The 18,840-nt window shown below is 36.9% G+C and overlaps 2 protein-coding genes, 1 long non-coding RNA gene and 4 other non-coding genes across 8 annotated transcripts; 1 reads left to right on the top strand and 6 right to left on the bottom strand.

Moving 5' to 3' along the window:
• Positions 1–100: 100 nt before the first annotated feature.
• On the bottom strand, positions 101–7,681 carry LOC147288175 (Zinc finger C-x8-C-x5-C-x3-H type family protein). The gene is made up of 11 exons (XM_086240071.1): positions 7,543–7,681; positions 6,255–6,365; positions 5,913–5,964; positions 2,342–2,474; positions 2,189–2,245; positions 1,956–2,053; positions 1,773–1,844; positions 1,449–1,663; positions 864–1,063; positions 494–703; positions 101–332 (listed from the first exon to the last, which is right to left on the bottom strand). Exons 1-11 carry the CDS (start codon positions 7,679–7,681, stop codon positions 285–287), a joined length of 1,335 nt encoding a protein of 444 aa, XP_086096197.1. The 3' UTR covers positions 101–284.
• Positions 7,682–7,926: 245 nt separating this feature from the next.
• Positions 7,927–11,043, top strand: LOC147288174 (uncharacterized). Its single transcript, XM_086240072.1, has 9 exons — positions 7,927–8,431; positions 8,536–8,583; positions 8,698–8,757; positions 8,916–8,999; positions 9,132–9,236; positions 9,641–9,754; positions 9,851–9,951; positions 10,147–10,258; positions 10,557–11,043. The coding sequence occupies exons 1-9, from the start codon at positions 7,937–7,939 to the stop codon at positions 10,683–10,685; spliced, it is 1,248 nt and encodes a 415-aa protein (XP_086096198.1). The 5' UTR covers positions 7,927–7,936; the 3' UTR covers positions 10,686–11,043.
• A 3,644-nt stretch (positions 11,044–14,687) lies between these two features.
• Positions 14,688–17,760, bottom strand: LOC147288171 (uncharacterized). Of its 2 annotated transcripts, XR_015122015.1 has the most exons (4): positions 16,222–17,760; positions 15,649–16,018; positions 15,437–15,533; positions 14,688–14,924 (listed from the first exon to the last, which is right to left on the bottom strand). It is a non-coding gene; the product is annotated as an uncharacterized LOC147288171 (long non-coding RNA). The 2 variants fall into 2 exon arrangements; XR_015122016.1 differs by lacking the exon at positions 15,649–16,018.
• On the bottom strand, positions 17,409–17,532 carry LOC147288173 (small nucleolar RNA snoR80). The gene has a single exon (XR_015122173.1). It is a non-coding gene; the product is annotated as a small nucleolar RNA snoR80 (small nucleolar RNA).
• On the bottom strand, positions 17,633–17,745 carry LOC147288172 (small nucleolar RNA Z152/R70/R12). Its single transcript, XR_015122183.1, has one exon. It is a non-coding gene; the product is annotated as a small nucleolar RNA Z152/R70/R12 (small nucleolar RNA).
• Positions 17,761–17,830: 70 nt separating the features above from the next.
• On the bottom strand, positions 17,831–17,917 carry LOC147288170 (small nucleolar RNA R11/Z151). Its single transcript, XR_015122189.1, has one exon. It is a non-coding gene; the product is annotated as a small nucleolar RNA R11/Z151 (small nucleolar RNA).
• Positions 17,918–18,092: 175 nt separating this feature from the next.
• On the bottom strand, positions 18,093–18,190 carry LOC147288169 (small nucleolar RNA Z157/R69/R10). Its single transcript, XR_015122180.1, has one exon. It is a non-coding gene; the product is annotated as a small nucleolar RNA Z157/R69/R10 (small nucleolar RNA).
• Positions 18,191–18,840: the final 650 nt, after the last annotated feature.

The raw sequence follows: 18,840 nt of genomic DNA, 5'->3' as shown, positions 1-18,840 counted from the left end.
TAACTCAAGATCACTTGCTGAGCAGATTGATGCTCGCCCAACAATTGAAAGATAATTGGAAAATACAGGAAGAGAAGGGAAAGTGCAGTATATGCATATGTAAACGAAAACAAGGGGAAATATACATTGACCAACTTTTGTGTACATTTCGTTAATTCACCAATCCTCTCCTTCCATTGAACAAAACAAAAAATCTCTCATTCCACCATCTTTGAACAAAGAGATTAATCATCTTACTGCTAATATGACTAAAATATTAAAACGAAATCCACTTGCACCATTTCCTACTCAACTCCATCCACAACATCTATAATCTCATCATCCCCCTCATACTGCATGCAAAATGAAAATGTCAGAAGTCAAAAAATTATTTGACAAAACACAAAAAGCAATATAACCATAAACAAAGAGAAAAGGTGCATGAGAAGAACTTGAATAAGCAACCAGAAACAATCTACTAGTCAACAAGATATGCTCAACGGAAAGTACTGACCTGTGAATAGTTCTTTGGTGGGATTGGGGGTGGTGGAGGAAGTGGAAATGAAAAGCTCATGTTCCCATATGCAGCTCCTTCCTCAATTCTTGCAGAAGCATTCTCAACCACCTCAATTTTATCCTCCAGTTCAATTTCAACTTCTGTGTCAACTGCATGAGCAGCCATGCTGGTTGAGGGTACCACAGGTCCTGACTCCAAACTCTTTGACTGCACATTTTTTTTCCAAAGGATTTCAATGAAAGAATGAATAACAGTAGTGCATTAATGCACACGCATAAATTTTGTGCAAGGAAAAAGATAAAAGAAGACCTAGTTTGGAGGCCATTAAAGCAACACATTTTAACATAAGAGAGTAATAAAGATGCACCATATCTGCAGAGAGGATGCTAGAGGAAGCAGTCTTTCTTCTGTCATGCTTGCCTTCCTTCGCTAAAAGCCTTGGACACCCAATTCCATTGTTCACTGCCCCATTTTCCTTGTCAAAATTTGATTGAGCAGGGTGAATGTTCCACCGAGAGAGCTTCTTTGGTCTGCTTGTTGTGGTCAGATGTCCTCTTGTCAAATGAGCTGGTATACACCACTAAAATGTAAGCATCAATAATAAAAACCAAAAATATCGTATCCATGCAAGAAGAAAAATTGATAAGCTATAATATCAATAAATTAGCAAAATCCATGTTTACCTAAAAAAAACAGAGCTAAACAAGTCTAAATATGGTCAACACATAAAAATAACTAAACTCTCCACAAATGATGAGACTGTAAAGGGTTTTAATGAAACTAAATCCGCTTAGGAGGTTGAAATCTTGAAAGAGAGAAAAAAAAAAAAAAAAGTTAACCCCCTATGCACCTCATAGTCTTCAGAAACATAAAACTTAAAAAAGCTGAGAGAAGAATCAACTATATAATTCATAAATCCACAAAACCCTATAGATGGAAATGTTAAACCTACCACCTTGTCTTGATTCTTTGGCAGAATCCTTATTAACTTCCAACTTTTTCTTGCTTGGAGAAGCATCATTCAGCCGCTCATTATGTTGGTTGACTGGAAAACCAGTAGTCTCTCCATCACTAACAATATTAATGCTTGAATCCTCTTCATTGGCATCAACTCCATAAACATCTAAGCCAAGCTGTTCTCCCAACTTATTAAGTCGGACCTGTGACCTAAAGATTTTCAATTAAATTAATCAAATTGCAAGAGCTTCTCAAACTCCAATAATGCCTGAATGCATAAGTAACCAGAGAAATTTAAATTTATTATTAAGAAACTTGCCTCTTTAGTTGATCTTGTATCTTCGAATGACGAGAATGGGCTTTTAAAAACTTCTTGACTTTAGAGGAGATCCTGAATGTTTTGAAATCCCAGAGAAGAGGAAGAAAGAACAACCATGCATCAGTGAGTTAAACTCACAACCTTGTAGCGGACAACACAAACTCCTTATAGTAATTTCTTTACCTCTTACATTCCTCTTTCTCTTTGTATAACTGAGCTTCAAGCTCCTGAATTTTAGAAGTAAGACTATCCACTTCTTGAGACCTCTCGTCCAGGTAGACCTGCAAATAACAAATGCATTGAGACCTTTCCTGTAAATTAGATTGGCATGTTGACAGTTATAAACAGAAATTAATTAGCAACATTACACTTGTGTTGACCAATGAGCAAATTAAATTCGAATAATTGGAACTGACCCCTAATTGAGATCTGCGGAGATCAACCATGTTGATCTCTGACTGCACTTGCTTTAACTGTACATAGTTCCAAGAAAGAATATCAAAACAGAGAAGTTTCAACCAAAATTATAGCCCAATTCATGATGAAAACTTTTGACCAAAATTTCAGACCTGCTCTTCAAGAACACCTTTTGTATTAAATTTCATATTTCCTTCTTTAGCTTCACCTTCAGGCTCGTTTGAAATTCTCAAACTTCCAGAAAAATCACTTTCGCCATCCAAGTGCTGTTTCTTCCTCCGTTTGCTGTTACCAAATGAATATTTAAAACTAAAAATAAGTGCGCAAAATTATGAGGTAAAATTAAAATGAAAGAAAAACCTTTGTTACTGTTTTAAAAAATTAGAAGGATAAGTGCTCAATGTGCAGCCTATTCACTTGAATCACTTATAAAATAACCCCTGATCTTCCATTCAGTTATTACATGAAAGAAAAATTATAACAGTACAGCTACAAATTAGACACACCAACCTTCAAGCTGTTGTTAATTTGGCTCGCATTTGAAGATTTCCTGGTTCATGGGGGATTTCCATGGTATTCTAGGATGAAGTTAGGAGTCCAAATAGGTGTTGGAAGGTTATTAATTCCTGGTGCGTTTTGGACTTCGTTTTGGGCAAGTTTTGAGGTTTTCCTTGTGTATAAAGGAAACTTATTTCCTACTTAAAGTTAACTTTCTTCCTACTTTATCTAGGATTGTAATCTAAGGCCTATGGTTATAAATAGGACCTTAGGGGCTTAGAAAAAGGTGAGAGAATCAGATTAGAGTGAGCAAGTCCTTAGGATTCTTGGGAGGCACACAATCTAGAATTGGTGAGATCAAGATTAGGTAATTAATCTTGGGTGAGAGATCTAGGGTTTTGGGAAACACTTTGTGAAAGGGTGTACAAGGGATTTGGGGATTGGGTTATGTGATTTAGTCCAATTGTAATCTTAATACTTATTATTCTCATAGTGAAGAACGGAGATCTCTCCCGGGGACGTAGGCAGGAATTTTGCCGAACCTCGTAACAAATCTCGGTGTGATTGTGTGTGCTTGTTGGTTTATTATTTTCTGTTTTCTTGGCTGTGTTTGTTATTTATCTTTCATCGAATTATTGCTTGTACGCCGTGAAGGTGGGAATTAGGATTTAATTCTCAAACTACATCAACAAGTGGTATCAGAGCCAGGTTACGTGTTCATCGATCGTGGTTCCGTGTTTATCGATCGAGGGTAGTTTGTCATGGCAGCGGGAAGTAGTGGTGTTTCATCCTTTAAGGTGGAGCAATTTGATGGAAGAGGTAACTTTACTCTATGGCAAAAGAGAGTGAAGGATGTCCTAGTTTCGCAAGGCTTGGCACGCGCCTTGAAGGGAAAGGAAGTAGGAAAGCCGGCAAAGATGACAGATGATGACTGGGAAGACTTGGAGTGCAGGTGTGTGAGCACGATTCGGCTTTATATTGCTGATAATATTATCAACAATATAGATGAAGATTCTGCCCCGGAATTGTGGAAGAAACTAGAAAAGCTTTATTTAGCTCAGAAGTCTATGGCCACAAAGTTGAATCTGAAGCGGGACATATATAAGCTGAAGATGGAAGCGGGTGCAAATCTCATGGATCATATGAACGTGTTTAAAGGACTGCTAAATCAACTCGAAAGAGTTGGGGTAAAGATTGAGGAAGAAGATCGAGCCCTCTTACTTCTAACCTCACTTCCTGATACATATGACAACATAGTGGATATCTTCTTGTATGGTAAGGATACACTGAAGATGGAGGAGGTCGAGTCAACTCTCTTGTCTAGTGAAAGGAGAAAGAAAGTTGAGGATAAAGATTCCTTGTTTGTTGCTCATGGTCAAAGAGGAAGGCAAACTACCAAGGGTTCTAGTGATAGCAAGGCTAGATCAAAGGGTAGTGGTAAGGGCTGGCAGTGCTACAAGTGCAAAGAGTGGGGACACATAAAGAAGGACTGTCCGACTTGGAATAAGAAGGATGGTCATGGCTCTACAGCGGTAGCAGACTATAATGAATCTGGAGAACTTCTCACAGTCTCTATAGGTAACACTTCTTCTCATGGTGATTGGATATTGGATTCGGGTTCTACTCACCATATATGCTCTAGGAAAGAATATTTTGAAAAGTTTCAAGAATCAAAGGGAGGATCTTTCTCTTTGCCTGACGGGTCCAAAGTTGACGTCATGGGGGTTGGAACGGTGAAGATCAAGATGTTCAATGGGGTGGAACATACTTTGGGTGGAGTCGCTTATGTCCCAAAGCTACAAAGGAATTTGATATCCTTGAGTAGGTTGGATTCCAAGGGCTACCTGGTTTTGATAGCAGGTGGAGTCATGAAAATTACTCATGGAAGCATGGTCCTAATGAAGGGAGAGAAGTGTGGTGGTTTATATCGTTTGATAGGAACTCAAACCTCGATGGTTGGTTGGAAACGAAATGCACAAGAAATCAAGCGCTTGAGGAAGGTCTCGTTTGCGGGTACAGCAGAGACGGTTGTGACATGTTTCCAAGGTTCAAACGATGGTGAGAAAGGAGATCAAACTGGAGGAGGGGGTGAATCGAGGCCCCTCTTCGGTGCTAACCGGTAATTGGTTACACGATGCAGCTGCACATAGGTATTGGCCGTGCGAATCAAGGGTGGACCATAGTTACTTGATTCGGGTTATGTGTAGTTGGTACAAGGTCAAGGCCAATGGTATTTGGTGCAAGGTAATTTGCATGATATGCTCGCCAAGGTGGAGATTGTTGTTAATTTGGCTCGCATTTGAAGATTTCCTGGTTCATGGGGGATTTCCATGGTATTCTAGGATGAAGTTAGGAGTCCAAATAGGTGTTGGAAGGTTATTAATTCCTGGTGCGTTTTGGACTTCGTTTTGGGCAAGTTTTGAGGTTTTCCTTGTGTATAAAGGAAACTTATTTCCTACTTAAAGTTAACTTTCTTCCTACTTTATCTAGGATTGTAATCTAAGGCCTATGGTTATAAATAGGACCTTAGGGGCTTAGAAAAAGGTGAGAGAATCAGATTAGAGTGAGCAAGTCCTTAGGATTCTTGGGAGGCACACAATCTAGAATTGGTGAGATCAAGATTAGGTAATTAATCTTGGGTGAGAGATCTAGGGTTTTGGGAAACACTTTGTGAAAGGGTGTACAAGGGATTTGGGGATTGGGTTATGTGATTTAGTCCAATTGTAATCTTAATACTTATTATTCTCATAGTGAAGAACGGAGATCTCTCCCGGGGACGTAGGCAGGAATTTTGCCGAACCTCGTAACAAATCTCGGTGTGATTGTGTGTGCTTGTTGGTTTATTATTTTCTGTTTTCTTGGCTGTGTTTGTTATTTATCTTTCATCGAATTATTGCTTGTACGCCGTGAAGGTGGGAATTAGGATTTAATTCTCAAACTACATCAACACAAGCCTTAAACAATTCTAGGACTACATTTAGATAGTTAGGCGAACTAGTAAATTTGTCAGTTAGTATGGTCACAATGTGCCCACCCCCTCGTAATATGAAGTCATACCATCCTCTTACTTACAGCTTCTTTCTCTCTCTCTCTCTCCATAATTCACAAGGCAAAAGAATATATAGAAACAAATTACCAGCCATAACAAAATGGATGGTACTTTAACTTAGAGGGTGAGTAAAGATAATAGAGGAGAAAATTGAAAAATGGATCTATTAAACTTACCTTTCTCTCTCAAGGGACCTGGAGGAACTATATTCTGCCGTTCCATTTCCACCTAGACAATTATAGGCAAGAAAAAGGAAAAAATCAGCCAATATTTAGAAAAGAAGTAAAATATTACTAAATTACTGACTCCAAGTTCCATTCGCCCTTGAATGGTTAACCACAACACATCAAACTTTACCAAATGTGAGATATAATATAGTATAAATCAAAGTAAGATCTATATCATTTATATGATGATACACCCAAACTCTGCTCATATTCAGCCAGGCATAACTAAAGAAAGGAAAATATGGGGGAAAGAAAAAATACAACAGAAGGATTTTAAGAATGCTTCCTGACCACGAAGTGCATGTCGGCCTCTTGCATCTCTCGCTGGTGAATACCTTTTCTGTGGAGACTGCCTTCTGTCAAGCTTATCCCTCAAGTCACCACCCCCAGAGGCCCGCCTACCTACAATGAGGTAGAGAAGATTTTTTCAGCAAGGCAGATCTAACAATTATTAATTTGTCACTCAGAAGAAACAAGGAGAGCACCCATGATGTGACAATGAGGCTAAGCTTACCATCACATGGAATAACATGAGTAACATAATAATGAACAGTAATGTTGCATCCTTGCCAGTTTCAAAGGGGCCATAGAAACTACTGCTCTCATATAACAAATAGACAAAGATGGTAAACCCACGTTTGTGCTTATACCATAGAGATAACCTTCATATATCAAAGAAGCATTGGATAGAGAAGAATTGGCATCCCCATAATCTTGTTGAGCAATAAGTATAAGATGCAATCAGAAAGATCAAGAGATTCTCCGAGGTTCCATATAAAGATAAAGGATTAAATTATCTGAAGCACATGTACTAATTTAGTTTCTTCTGACAAGAAATCCCCAAAAAATAAGCGTTCTTCTCCATCCCAGAAATCTCTTGACGAAGTTATTCAAGAAGACAAATGAAGTGAGTACCATGATCCCCCTGAAATTCACAAATTGCAGAAGTGGCTACTAGAAATATGGAATTTACCAAAACTGTCTCCGGTAATAAGGCTATAGAAGAAGATATATTCCAGAACTACCTATCCTGATCCATCATAGCATATCGAAGATGCATTATAATCATAAAGTTCCCCACAGAAATACCACAATCGGCTAAAATATAAACCACTCAGCACAATCCATCCTGAAGAATCAATACAGTAACCTTGTTAATAGATATGAACTTGGAATTTTCATGGAGACACAAACACGGCTGACAATGCAACATGTCTCTCAAAGAAGGGATTTTTATGGCAGCTCTAACCACTGGATGACTAAATCTGCGATTTCTCCAGCATATAACATAACTTATTACACTAAAACAGTAATCATAATCAAAATGCGACAGTTACTTATAACCAAAGAAAGGGTTTTTTTTTTGTTCACAGCAAGATAGCAGATTATTCCCAACACAATTACAAGCTCATTCTTCAATAAAATAAACTAGAAAACAAAACAATAAAAAAACCCACGAGCATAAGATAAGCAAGCTTGTGAGTAACTGTACGATAATACTGAAACATTTCTATAAAACATAACAAAAGAGGAAATGGGGTATGGGGATTGGGGATTGGGGACTGAGGAGGAAATATACCGTGCAAGGAGCCCGAGCCCGTACCCGAGAAACGGCGGAGCTCCATCTCTCCGTGTGCAAAAGAACAACTCTGGCGCGTACATCTCCCTCTCTGATATAAAACGCACAGCTTCGTCTTGAAAAGCTTCCGCTCAACCATCGCAATAAATACAAATCAATACAAGAAGTTGAAGAATTTGAGAAACTGCAAATAGCTTAAGGTCGTCCTCGTCCTCCTGATAGTGAATTGCAGAGAAATCAAGCAACGGTTAAAGAAAGTGAAACCCTATGTATAAATACTAATCCATTTTGACCGTACACGTGTCGAATCTACCTATGTAATATATAAGTATATAACAGTTAACCAGTAAAGTACGGTCAGTCCTAGATTGGGAGACCGTGTTGGCTAAGTTATATGAATCGCTCGACTCGCCTACTCAGCCCAATCTACTCGCCCGGGTCACGCCACTTGGGCCTCAGCCTCACCTCCATCACTACTACCAAACTCGATCTCCGTCGTTCCCGAAAAGCAGTTTCGCAATTCTCCACCCTAAGGAATCCCAGATTCGCTGCCTGTGCCACTACCGGCGGTCCAAGTAAGCACGACCCGATACGGCCAGCGATGGACCCGCAATCCACCGTACCCGACCCGCACGCCGCCGAGGACTTCGTCCACATCGACAACCCTCCGGTTGACAGCTTGTCCGAGAGCATCGTCAGCGTGGATGTGCCGAGGGAGGACGATTACGACGACGACGCCGTATCTACGAGCGCTGCTGCCGAGGCTTCCGACCGGAGGAAGGTCCTCCCGGAGGAGCTGTCGAGGAGCGTGGTGGTGCTCACGTGCGATTCGACTGCTGAGGGCGGTGTTTGCGAAGTGCACCTGGTTGGCACGGCTCACGTTTCAGTGGTAAGACTAGCGAAATGTGAAAGTTCGTGTTTGGTTGGTGAGAAAATTCCAAATTTTTTGTTTATGAATGAAAGTCATGGTCTTTGCTCTGTGTGTGGTTGTAGGAGTCATGCAGAGAAGTCGAAGCAGTTATAAGTTATTTGAAACCAGAGGTGCATATCCCCTTTGAGCTAATTTTATTGTTATCTATGCATTTGTCTAATAATAATGCCATGAAATTATATTAGAATTTATATACTTGATGCATGTTTGTATGATGAATGCAGGTTGTTTTCTTAGAATTATGTTCCAGTCGAGTGGCTGCACTTAGTCCTCAGAATTTGAAGGTCTGAATTTATGTTCAGGTTGACTTGTGACTACCTTAATTTGTAACTGATATATTGTGAAAATTCACTTCTCGCAGACTAGCTAAACCAGATAACTAACAAATTTTCGATGTGTTACATGCCTACACATAGAGAGGTACTCACGTTTAGTTCTTCAGGTACCAACAACAGGTGAAATGATAGAAATGTGGAAGAAAAATCATAATGCCTTTGGGATTATTTACAGCTGGTTCCTTGCCAAGGTATGTTTTCATATCTTTACTTGCAAAGTTATTTCTCAATGAGATTTCCTCTTTGATCCAACTATAATAAGGATAATTAGTATGTTGTTAGTAATTTTCTTGCATTGTAATTTCATGTCAATTTTCTGTTAGGTTGCAAGTAAGCTTGAGGTTTTTCCTGGTTCCGAGTTTCGTGTGGCATATGAAGAAGCAATGAAGTATGGTGGTAGGGTGATACTTGGTGATCGTCCAGTGCAGGTATAGTATTAAACTTTTAACATTTTGGGTATTTGATATCTATCGATTGTAGCCTACCCTATCATACCTTGCCTCATTCCAGCCTTTTGCTGAAGAAACATTTATTACTCACACAACAAATTCTCCTGTGTATGCATTTTCAATTCCAAAGGCTGATTATGATGAGATTTCAATCCCATGGAAGGCATGTGGGATATGTTTCTGCTTGAATGCATTTCTTGTTCTTTTCTTTACCCTTGCCAAATGCTATAGCTTTGTCTTCTTGGCCCTCTTGGGGTCAGTATGCTTTGTAGAGGATAATCTTTTCATAATCTTATCTACTTTTATTTCAGAAAGTTTATTTTTATTTTTATTTTTTCCAGTGAAGGACTACTTTAATATGATTTTACCATTGACTGAAACAGATTACATTACGAAGGACGTGGGCAAAAATGCCACTTTGGCATAAGATAAAACTACTATATTCCTTACTTTTTCAAGCAGTCTTTTTACCGAGTTCTGAAGATCTTAATAAAATGGTAAACATCTACTTGATTTGGTAAAAGGAAACCACTTTTTTATGCTGGTAATAATTAGTTGCTTGTGATTACTGATTCGGTCTTGCTTATCTTCAGATAAAGGAAATGGATGATGTTGATATGCTGACTCTTGTGATTCAAGAGATGAGTAAGGAGTTCCCAACTCTAATGGAAACACTCGTACATGAACGAGATCAGTAAGTATTCTTTTGATTTTAGACATTCCGTCAAATTAATACTAATATCAAAAGATGATGCAACATCCAAATACCTTTTTGCCTAGATAAACTATTGTGATTTTAGACCTTCCTTTTGCTTTTATGTAATTTAAAAATTATTCTTGGTGTACGTACATTATTTTGTTTATGTCTTTTAAATTGTTGGATATTCAGGTACATGTCATCCACATTACTGAGAATTGCTAGCGAGCATAATTCAGTAGTTGCAGTAGTGGGAAAGGGGCACCTCCAAGGAATTAAGAAGCACTGGAAGCAGCCTGTTGTGGTTGGTGAAACCGTGAAACCTTTTTTTTTAATAAATTCTATAAATTGTATTTTATCTCTACTGTAAGTTCCACCTCTTGAACCAGTGTGCATACCCAAGTTAGTGTTGGAAGTATTTACATAGGCAATTCAGCTCCTTTCCCTATCATAGCTCCTTAGATTTGCGTGCTGGATTTCTTTGCTTTCCCATTAATGGTTTCTTATCATGTTTCATACAAATTAGATGGAAAACATGTGCAACTATTTTTGGATAATATTCTCTAAATTTTCATGCTGTGTTTTGTTACCATGTATTGTAGGTGAATGATCTTATGGCTATTCCTTCACCAAAGCCAGCTATTTCCACTGCGAAAATTCTTAAATCTGTTGGTGTGGCCGTTGCCGGGGTGGCAATAATATCAGGCATCTATCTTAAATACAAGAAGTGAGCTCAGAGTTATTTAGCCGAAGTGAATATTTGATGACCTGAATGAGATGTTAGAGGCTAACTATAGCCAGTGTACAACATGTGATTCTTTATTGTGGAGTAATCGTATTTGAGCACATCAGGATTACCCCAGGAAAGAAGTCTTGAATTGATGACTAGGTGGAGAAGTTTTTCGTCCCCACTGTTTCCAAACCTCTGAATTCATTTTACTGCCAAACAAATAACAAAGATATGTTGAGTTGCGTTGTGAGGGATCTCTGTATAAGCATTGAGTGGGCTTTCTGTTGTCCGCCCGCCACCAAGTGCCTTGTTATTTTTCTTTTTACTGTGTTTCTATTTTTATTTTTATTTTTTTCCTACTTGAATGAATCTATGATGCCCAATCATCTCACAAATATTTAATTATTTCATAAAAAATAAAGTTCATGTTATGTAGGTTGATAAGACCGGCCCAATGGGTTGGGTCCATTATGTTAGGCTCATGGTTTAATAATTAATATAGGCCATTGTATTCTTCGGCCTGGCTTGACTTGTTGACCAATCAAAGTTTGTTGGTTCAAACTTCAAACCTTGCATAGTTTCGACCAAAAAACCCTTGCATCGTTGCGTCTATAATTTAGCAGACCGTGTACGAAGCTAATGAGACTCAGTAACAGTTTCCTATTTGATGGAAAGAAAAATGAAGATTTTTCCCATTTGACCGATAAGAAGAACAGTTTTCTTAACATAACAATGTCAAATTTGTAACAAATGGATCTGTTGTAAATAATTTGACTGTCTAACCAAATTGATGAAAATTAATGTGGCAATTTGCTACCCTAAATTTAATTTTTCTTTTTGTAATCATTTTGGTTAAGCTGTTAGAAAAGGAAAAAACAAATTCAAAAGTTGGGTAGAGGTTTCACCTTTTCCATTTTGGGACATCATGTTCCCACCAAAGATGAATTATACTCCCAATGCTGAACGGAGGAAGGTCCTTCCGGAGGAGCTATCGGAGAACGTGGTGGTGCTCACGTGGTTGGTACGGTTCACATTTCAGAGGTCATTATTCACATTCTCTGAATCTTTCTAGTGAAAATTCGTGTTTGGTTGGGAAGAAAACCCCGAATTTTCTAATTTATGTTTCCTTTATAGACGAAAGCTATGGTGTTTGCTTTGTGTGTAGTTGTAGAAGTCGTGCAGAGAAGTCAAAGCAGTAATAAGTTATTTGAAAGCAGAGGTGCATGTTAGTCCCTTTTGAAACTCGCTTAATAAGTTTCTATTGAGCTAATTTTATTGTTTTCTAGGCATTTATCTAATAATAATGTCATGAAATTATGTTTGTATGACGAATGCAGGTTATTTTCTTGGAGTTATGCCACAGTAGAGCGGGTGCACTTACTCGTAAGAATTTGAAGGTCTGAATTTACGTTCAAGTTGACCTGTGAATACCTATAATTTTTCGATAACTGTATATTGTGAAAATCCTCTTCAGGTGTGGACTAGCTAAACAAGAAAACTAACAGAATTTTGATCTATTACCTTTTGTTTCCAAAGTAGTTGTTATTATATTCTGTACATGCCATACACGTAACGCCTGCATAATGTACTCACGTTTAGATCTTCAGGTACCGACAATGGAAGAAATGATAGAAATGTGGAAGAAAAAACATAATGCTTTTGGAATTCTCCTCAGCTGGGTCTATGCTGAGGTATATTTTCATATCTTTACTTACTAAGTTATTTCTCAATGAGATTTCCTCTTTGATCCAACTATAATAAGGGTAATTAGTATGTTGTTAGTAATTTTCATGCACTGTAATTTCATGTCGAATTTCTGTTAGGTTGCAAAAGAGCTTGGGGTTATTCCTGGTTCTGAGTTTCGTTTGGCATATGAAGAAGCAAGGACGTATGGTGGTAGGGATCAATTCTCTTGTGCATTGAAAATAACAGTGTATGCATTTTCAATTTCAAAGGTTGATTATGATGCGATTTCGATCAATCCCATGGAATGCATGTTGGATATGTTTTTGCTTGAATGCATTTCTTGTTCTTTTCTTTACCCTTTTCAAATGCTATAGCTTTGTATTCTTGGCCTTGTCATTGACTGAAACAGATTACAAGTCAAAGGATGTGGGCAAAAATGCCACTTTGGGAAAAGTTTAAACTACTATCTGTATTCTGTCTTCGCTATTCTAGGAGGATGTTTGTCCCTAAGTCGTGTCGTTCCACTTTCGTCCTAGATAAACTGTTGTGGTTTCAAATTATTCTTTTGCGAATGTTCTAAATGATTTTGTTCAACTCATTGAGATTGTTGGATATTCAGGTACATGTCATCCATGTTAATGAGCATTACCAGCGAGAATATTAGGGCTTGTTTAGGAGTGCTTCTATAGGAAGTGCAATAACACTTGCATTAGAAGCGTTTTTGTTAGAAATTCATATATTTTTTTGAAAAAAATTCAAGTATTTCTTGTTAATATACTTAGAAGCACTTCATAAGCAAACACCTATCAAGTGTTTTACCCGAAAGCACTTTCAAATATTTTTAGAACCCTTTTTTTGTCAAACATAAACAAAAGCGTTTTTAACTATTTGAAAGCACTTTTAAGCCTTCTAAAAGCACTATCAAACAAGCCTTAGTCAGTAGTTGCAGTAGTGGAAAAGGGGTACCAACAATGAATTAAGAAGCATTGGAAGTAGCCTGTTGTGGTTGGTGAAACATTACTTATTAATAAATTGTATCTTATCTCTACTGTAAGTTTTGCCTGTATACCAATCCATGCACACCCAAGTTTGTGTTGAAAGTAGTTTGCTTTCCCATTAGTGGTTTTTTTTATCATGTTTCATAAAACTTAGATGGTATACATATGTTTTTATTTTCAGATAATATCTCTTTAAATTTTCATGCTCTGTGTTCTACTTTTACCTGAACTGCAGGTGAGTGATCTTCTGGAAATTCCTTCACCAAAGCCAGCTATTTCTACCGGGAAAATTGGTGTTGCCATTGACGGGGTGGCAAAAATATCACTTAAATCCAAGAAGGGATTGTTTCAAGTACATTCACAAAAGGCACATTTTAAAAAATTTTATGTCTTTCAAATAAAAAGACTTCGAGTAAAAATGCTTTCTTCAAAAGCACCGAGAAACAATTCCAAAGTGAATAAAAAAATATTTATATTTTTGTTCTTGCCGGGGAGCCAGCCACTCGTTTTTCCCTTATTTCTGGCTTGTAGTTTTTGTCTCCTTCATGAAGTTTATTGCGACTCTTATGATTTTTTACTAATTACTTGAAAGGCCAAATTCTTAATACCCAAACTTCATGCGACTCTTATGATTTTTTACTAATTACTTGAAAGGCCAAATTCTTAATACCCAAAGTCATAAGATTGGGAATCAACAATCCAACCAAGAGTGGATAGCCTGAGGGAAGCAAAAGTCTTCTCAAAGAGATGGAAGGATCCTATTTATAATAGATTAGAGAAATGAAAGAAAAATCTCTATCTTTCTAAATATTATAAATAAATCCTAACAATTCATTAGAGAAAAACCATCCATAGGATTCTCTCTCACATGCCATTGTTTGTATATTGTATTCTCTTTGTTCACTAGTAAATCCGTAGACATAACCCAAATTAGATTGAGGGCGTGTCCCAATTTAAATTTCATTGGATTTTAAGGCCCTGTTTGGTATCCAATTCAAAAAAAAAATTCAAAAACATGGATCCATTTTTAAAATGTGAGATTTTAATTTCGATTTTTAAAATTTGGAAACTTGTTTGGTATGAAACTTAAAAATTGTTTTTTAATTTTAAAATTTTTGAAAACTTGTTTGGTTGATATTTTTAAAAATATATATATTTTTTTCAATATATTTGTATAAGGATTTAGACTTAGAGTTTGAACTCAAGACTCAATACACAACCCTCGAGACCTAATATCCGAAAACCGGGGCCCGGGATCTTGGACCCGAGACCCAGGACTTGAGACTCTATACACAAAGACCGTAACCAAAGACCGATAACAAAATTTCATAGCACAAATTCAAGAATCATTCAAAATAATACAAAGTTTACTTCAAATTAACACAAATTCAAGAATCATTCAAACATCCAAGATAACAAAATAATAAACATGAGTGATGTTCACGTAGATTTGTAATTACGAGCAACTCTTCAAGTGAATCCTCTAAATCAGTGGATGAATTACTTTCAAAACTTGAATCATCATTGTCAATCTCAGTTAGGCTCATCACTTCATCCTATAAACACACACAAATAAGCTAGTTATATATAAACATGTGTTAAAAAAAAAGTTTGATAACAAACATAAATATAATTTAGATAATAATAACCAAATCAATTGCCAGACAATTAATTTAGATAATTAATGTTGTCAAGCTGCTCAAGATACGAACATATCAGCTTGACAACCATATCATCATCTAGTAGTATATTGCTTGGCTTCAAATCACAATGGATAATAGACATTGAATAACCATGGTGGAGGTATTCCAATGCCAATGCAACATCAGTCATTATGCTCAACCTTTGTAGGATATTCAAAGAACAGTTTTCAGAATACAACCAATGACTCTCTAGCTCCTAATGCAACCTTTACATAGATTCATGACACATCCACACCAACAAAATGGCAACAATAATGGAGAGACCATGCACATATCAGATAGAATGCAGCACACAACCAAATAAGCATATAATGAAAGTACATCAATCTCAAGTGCAAACACAGTGCAAGGTAATTTATGCATACCTTAATGTAGGATGCCCAAACCTCTTCAGTTGCAAAAGACAAACATGACTGGCTCAATTAGAGAAAGATTGCTGATGTAATTAAAGACTGAGGAGTCCTGCAGATTGACAAGCAGTAATTCTCATTGCATAATGGTCTTGAAAACATAATAAATTTTAACTCATTGAGAAAAATCACAAAGGGGTTTATAAATAAGCAAACTAATAACTTACAATTGTGTGTGTTTTCAATTTAAAATTAGTAGCTTATAATTCTCAATTATAAGCTACTGTGAAAAGACACAGAAAACTATTCTCTGGATATACAGCCTACAGGGCACGACCTCTGTGAAAATTCACAATGAGTCTGCATTAAAGCTCATCAGAACAAGAAACAACTAATTAAGGACTAAGAAGATAAACTGAAGAGAGGCCTAAGAACATATACTAAAGCAAACTCATTATCACAAAGAATTTAGCAAATGACAATAAAATATGGGAAAAAACACGAAGAGAGGCCTAAGAGCATAAACTGAAGCAAACCCAGATTGTCAAATTCAAGCCCCCGTAAACCCCATAACAACCAAATAAATTGAACCTGAAACTATACAAAAAACCTATATAAACCAAATAAATTGAACCTGAAACTATACAAAAAACGCATATAAACCAAATAAATTGAACCTGAAATTAAATAAATTATAAAAAAACCCACTAATTCATTGTCTCAAGAAACCTAAATCAGAAAATTAAAACCAAAATCAATAAACAAAAGAAAACTCAATCTCTGGGTGAAAATCTATTTACCTTGATATTGGAATTGGAAGAGACTGCAACCATAGAGAAGGAGGTAACCAAACGATTTTGATTTTCTTAGTAACCAAACATCGATGTTTGAGGCTGGAGAGAGCGATTGGGTTGATGCCGAAGAGGGTAGGTCGAGGGGAGAGAGAACGGGTCGAGGCAGAGGTTACGTGAGAAAAAAACGGAAAAAACGATGTTCAGTCGTTTTTATAAAATGCCCGGTTTTTGAATTTTTTTTAAATATTCATTTTTCAAAATTGGCTACCAAACGCATTTTCTAAACTTAAAAATGATTTTGGGATTTTAAAAACAAAAAACTGGTTTTAAATAGAGTACCAAACGGGGCCTAAAAGTTCAATGAAATTTAAGTATTCTCAACTTAGATTTAAAATTTAAGTGTTTCTAATTTAGATTTTAATAAATTCCAATAAGTGTCCTAAAAAATTATAAATTTCATTAAGTGAAGAATTTGAATAGATTTAAATAGATTTGAATGCATTTTTTACACATAACAAATTCCATAAAAATTTCACCCAATTTCATTGAATTTTAATGAATTCTATAAATTTTAAAATTCATTAAACTACTTTAAAATCTGAATTAAAAACACCCACCTAAATGGCTAAATCTCAACAAATCACTTCCCTTGTGTGTGTTTGTGATTCGATAGATTTATTTCCTAGTTAACTGCTTGATCCAATTTTTTAGCTCCCGAAAGGTTGCCCATCTCAGTGTTTATGTTCTGGGTTTACACTAATGAACAAAAACAAAGATTTCAATATACCATAAGAGACCATTCTAAGAGGACAAGGGTCCTATTTATCATAGATGAAAGGATACTCAAACACCCTCAAGCCGATTATAAATAGAATCATCCTCTTAAAAGGAACCACTAGTTCCTATAATTGTACATTGTATTCTCTTTACCAACTAGTGAAATCCTAAAAACAACCGATTTCAATGAACCTTGTGTGTTTGTGATTGGATAGATAGGTTTTTCTTGGTAATCACTTGAACTGATTTCAGAGCATCAACTGCATCCCATCCAATAATTTAATGACTTGCTTAACAACTTAAAAACGGCATATGAAAAACATCCTACTAAAATGAACTAATCTCAATATGGTTTCGGCGCACAAAGAGTTAAAAAAACAATTACTAGTCCAAATTCAGCTGGTAAAAATTTCAAGCAATGTGTGTGGTGTTTCCAGGATCCAATGGGATTGAAGACCCCATTGATCAGGATGGCCACATTGGTCAATATAGCGTCCGAGCCATTACATCGAGAGGAATCGATAATCCCCTAGAATTGGTAATGGACGCAAATTTCACATTTCGACTCTTTTTATATTACATGGTATTTTGTCAATAAACATGGTCTACAACAACAATGAGAATGCATTTATGTGGATGTAGAGCTCAGTGGAAGGAGAAGTCGTTTATATAAATGGGCTCACGGCGAGGCCCAGCAAGAGGCCTCGTCCACTGCCCAAAACACATCCAAGTGCTTAACCTCATCACAGCAACCACATCCCAACAAACAATCTCCACAACAATTTCAAGTTAAACAGAAAAAAAAAAAAAAAAAAAAAAAAAAAAAGACATGAAAGTTGAGCTTCAGTGTGTGTAACAATCAGATCATTGACACTAAGATCTCACTGAAATCCGCTAAGATATATAAAGGTATCATCATAAGCTCCATTTGGTGTCATGTAACAAACAAACAAGCACGCATAATTTCACACACAGAACAAAGCAATAAAATGGAGAAAACTTAATGAAAGGTTTAAGAGTTTGACTACTGGAAAATCAGAAAAAGTGAGAAGGGTAGTTTGGGAAAAGCATTTGCAAACCATATTGTATGAAAACAGAAGATTGGTGCTCAGACAGCCAAGGGTTTGTAATCAACTTCTGGGTGAAGATTCCCAGATCAGAAACTCTAGTCCACAAACAGTCTCATCACCGCACCACTTCTGGCTTAATAAAAAAATAAATAAATAAAAAATCAAAGAACAAATTTGATTGAGAACCCTAGATTTTGGATCTAGAAGAAGGCCTCAGCAAGCATAGGAGAGGCGGAGGGAGAAGGTGATGAGAAGCGTGGGAAAGCTGGGTAGTATATATAGGCAGCGTTTAGGGCGTTTACTTGTGATTCTTGGGCGGCTAAGCAGATATGGGCCTAAAGAACGAGAAGGCAGACATGGGCCTAAGAAAAAGGCTTGGTTGGAGGTTTTTGGATCAGAATGAACTTTAACTAGTTAACGATCCAAGCCCATTGTCCTTGTTTCTTTTGGTCCAAGAACAAAGCCCATATTGTTGTCTTGGATGTTTTCCTAACTTAAAAAAATTGATATGCATTGTTTTCCTGGATGTTGATGGGATGACTACATGAAAATAACTTGCATGCCCCATGACAGGAACATGCTCGTGTCATAGCAGTGAGAGAAAGAGAGAAGAAGGAGAGGAGAGAGAAAGAAAAGAGAGAGAGCCAATGAGAAGAAAGTGAGGATGTCACCTCTCCCTATTTCAATGGTAGGAAAGTTTCTCTCTGACTACATTGTCAATGGACTGGAGGATTCATGACTACATCTACACAATCTGTTATTCTATGTTCATCAAATT

This window comes from Dryas octopetala, chromosome 4, assembly GCF_963921425.1.
Source record: "Dryas octopetala chromosome 4, drDryOcto1.1, whole genome shotgun sequence".
NCBI lineage: Eukaryota > Viridiplantae > Streptophyta > Magnoliopsida > Rosales > Rosaceae > Dryas > Dryas octopetala.
Note: the sequence above shows the minus strand (reverse complement) of the source record. Positions and strands in the feature narration are given on the sequence as shown.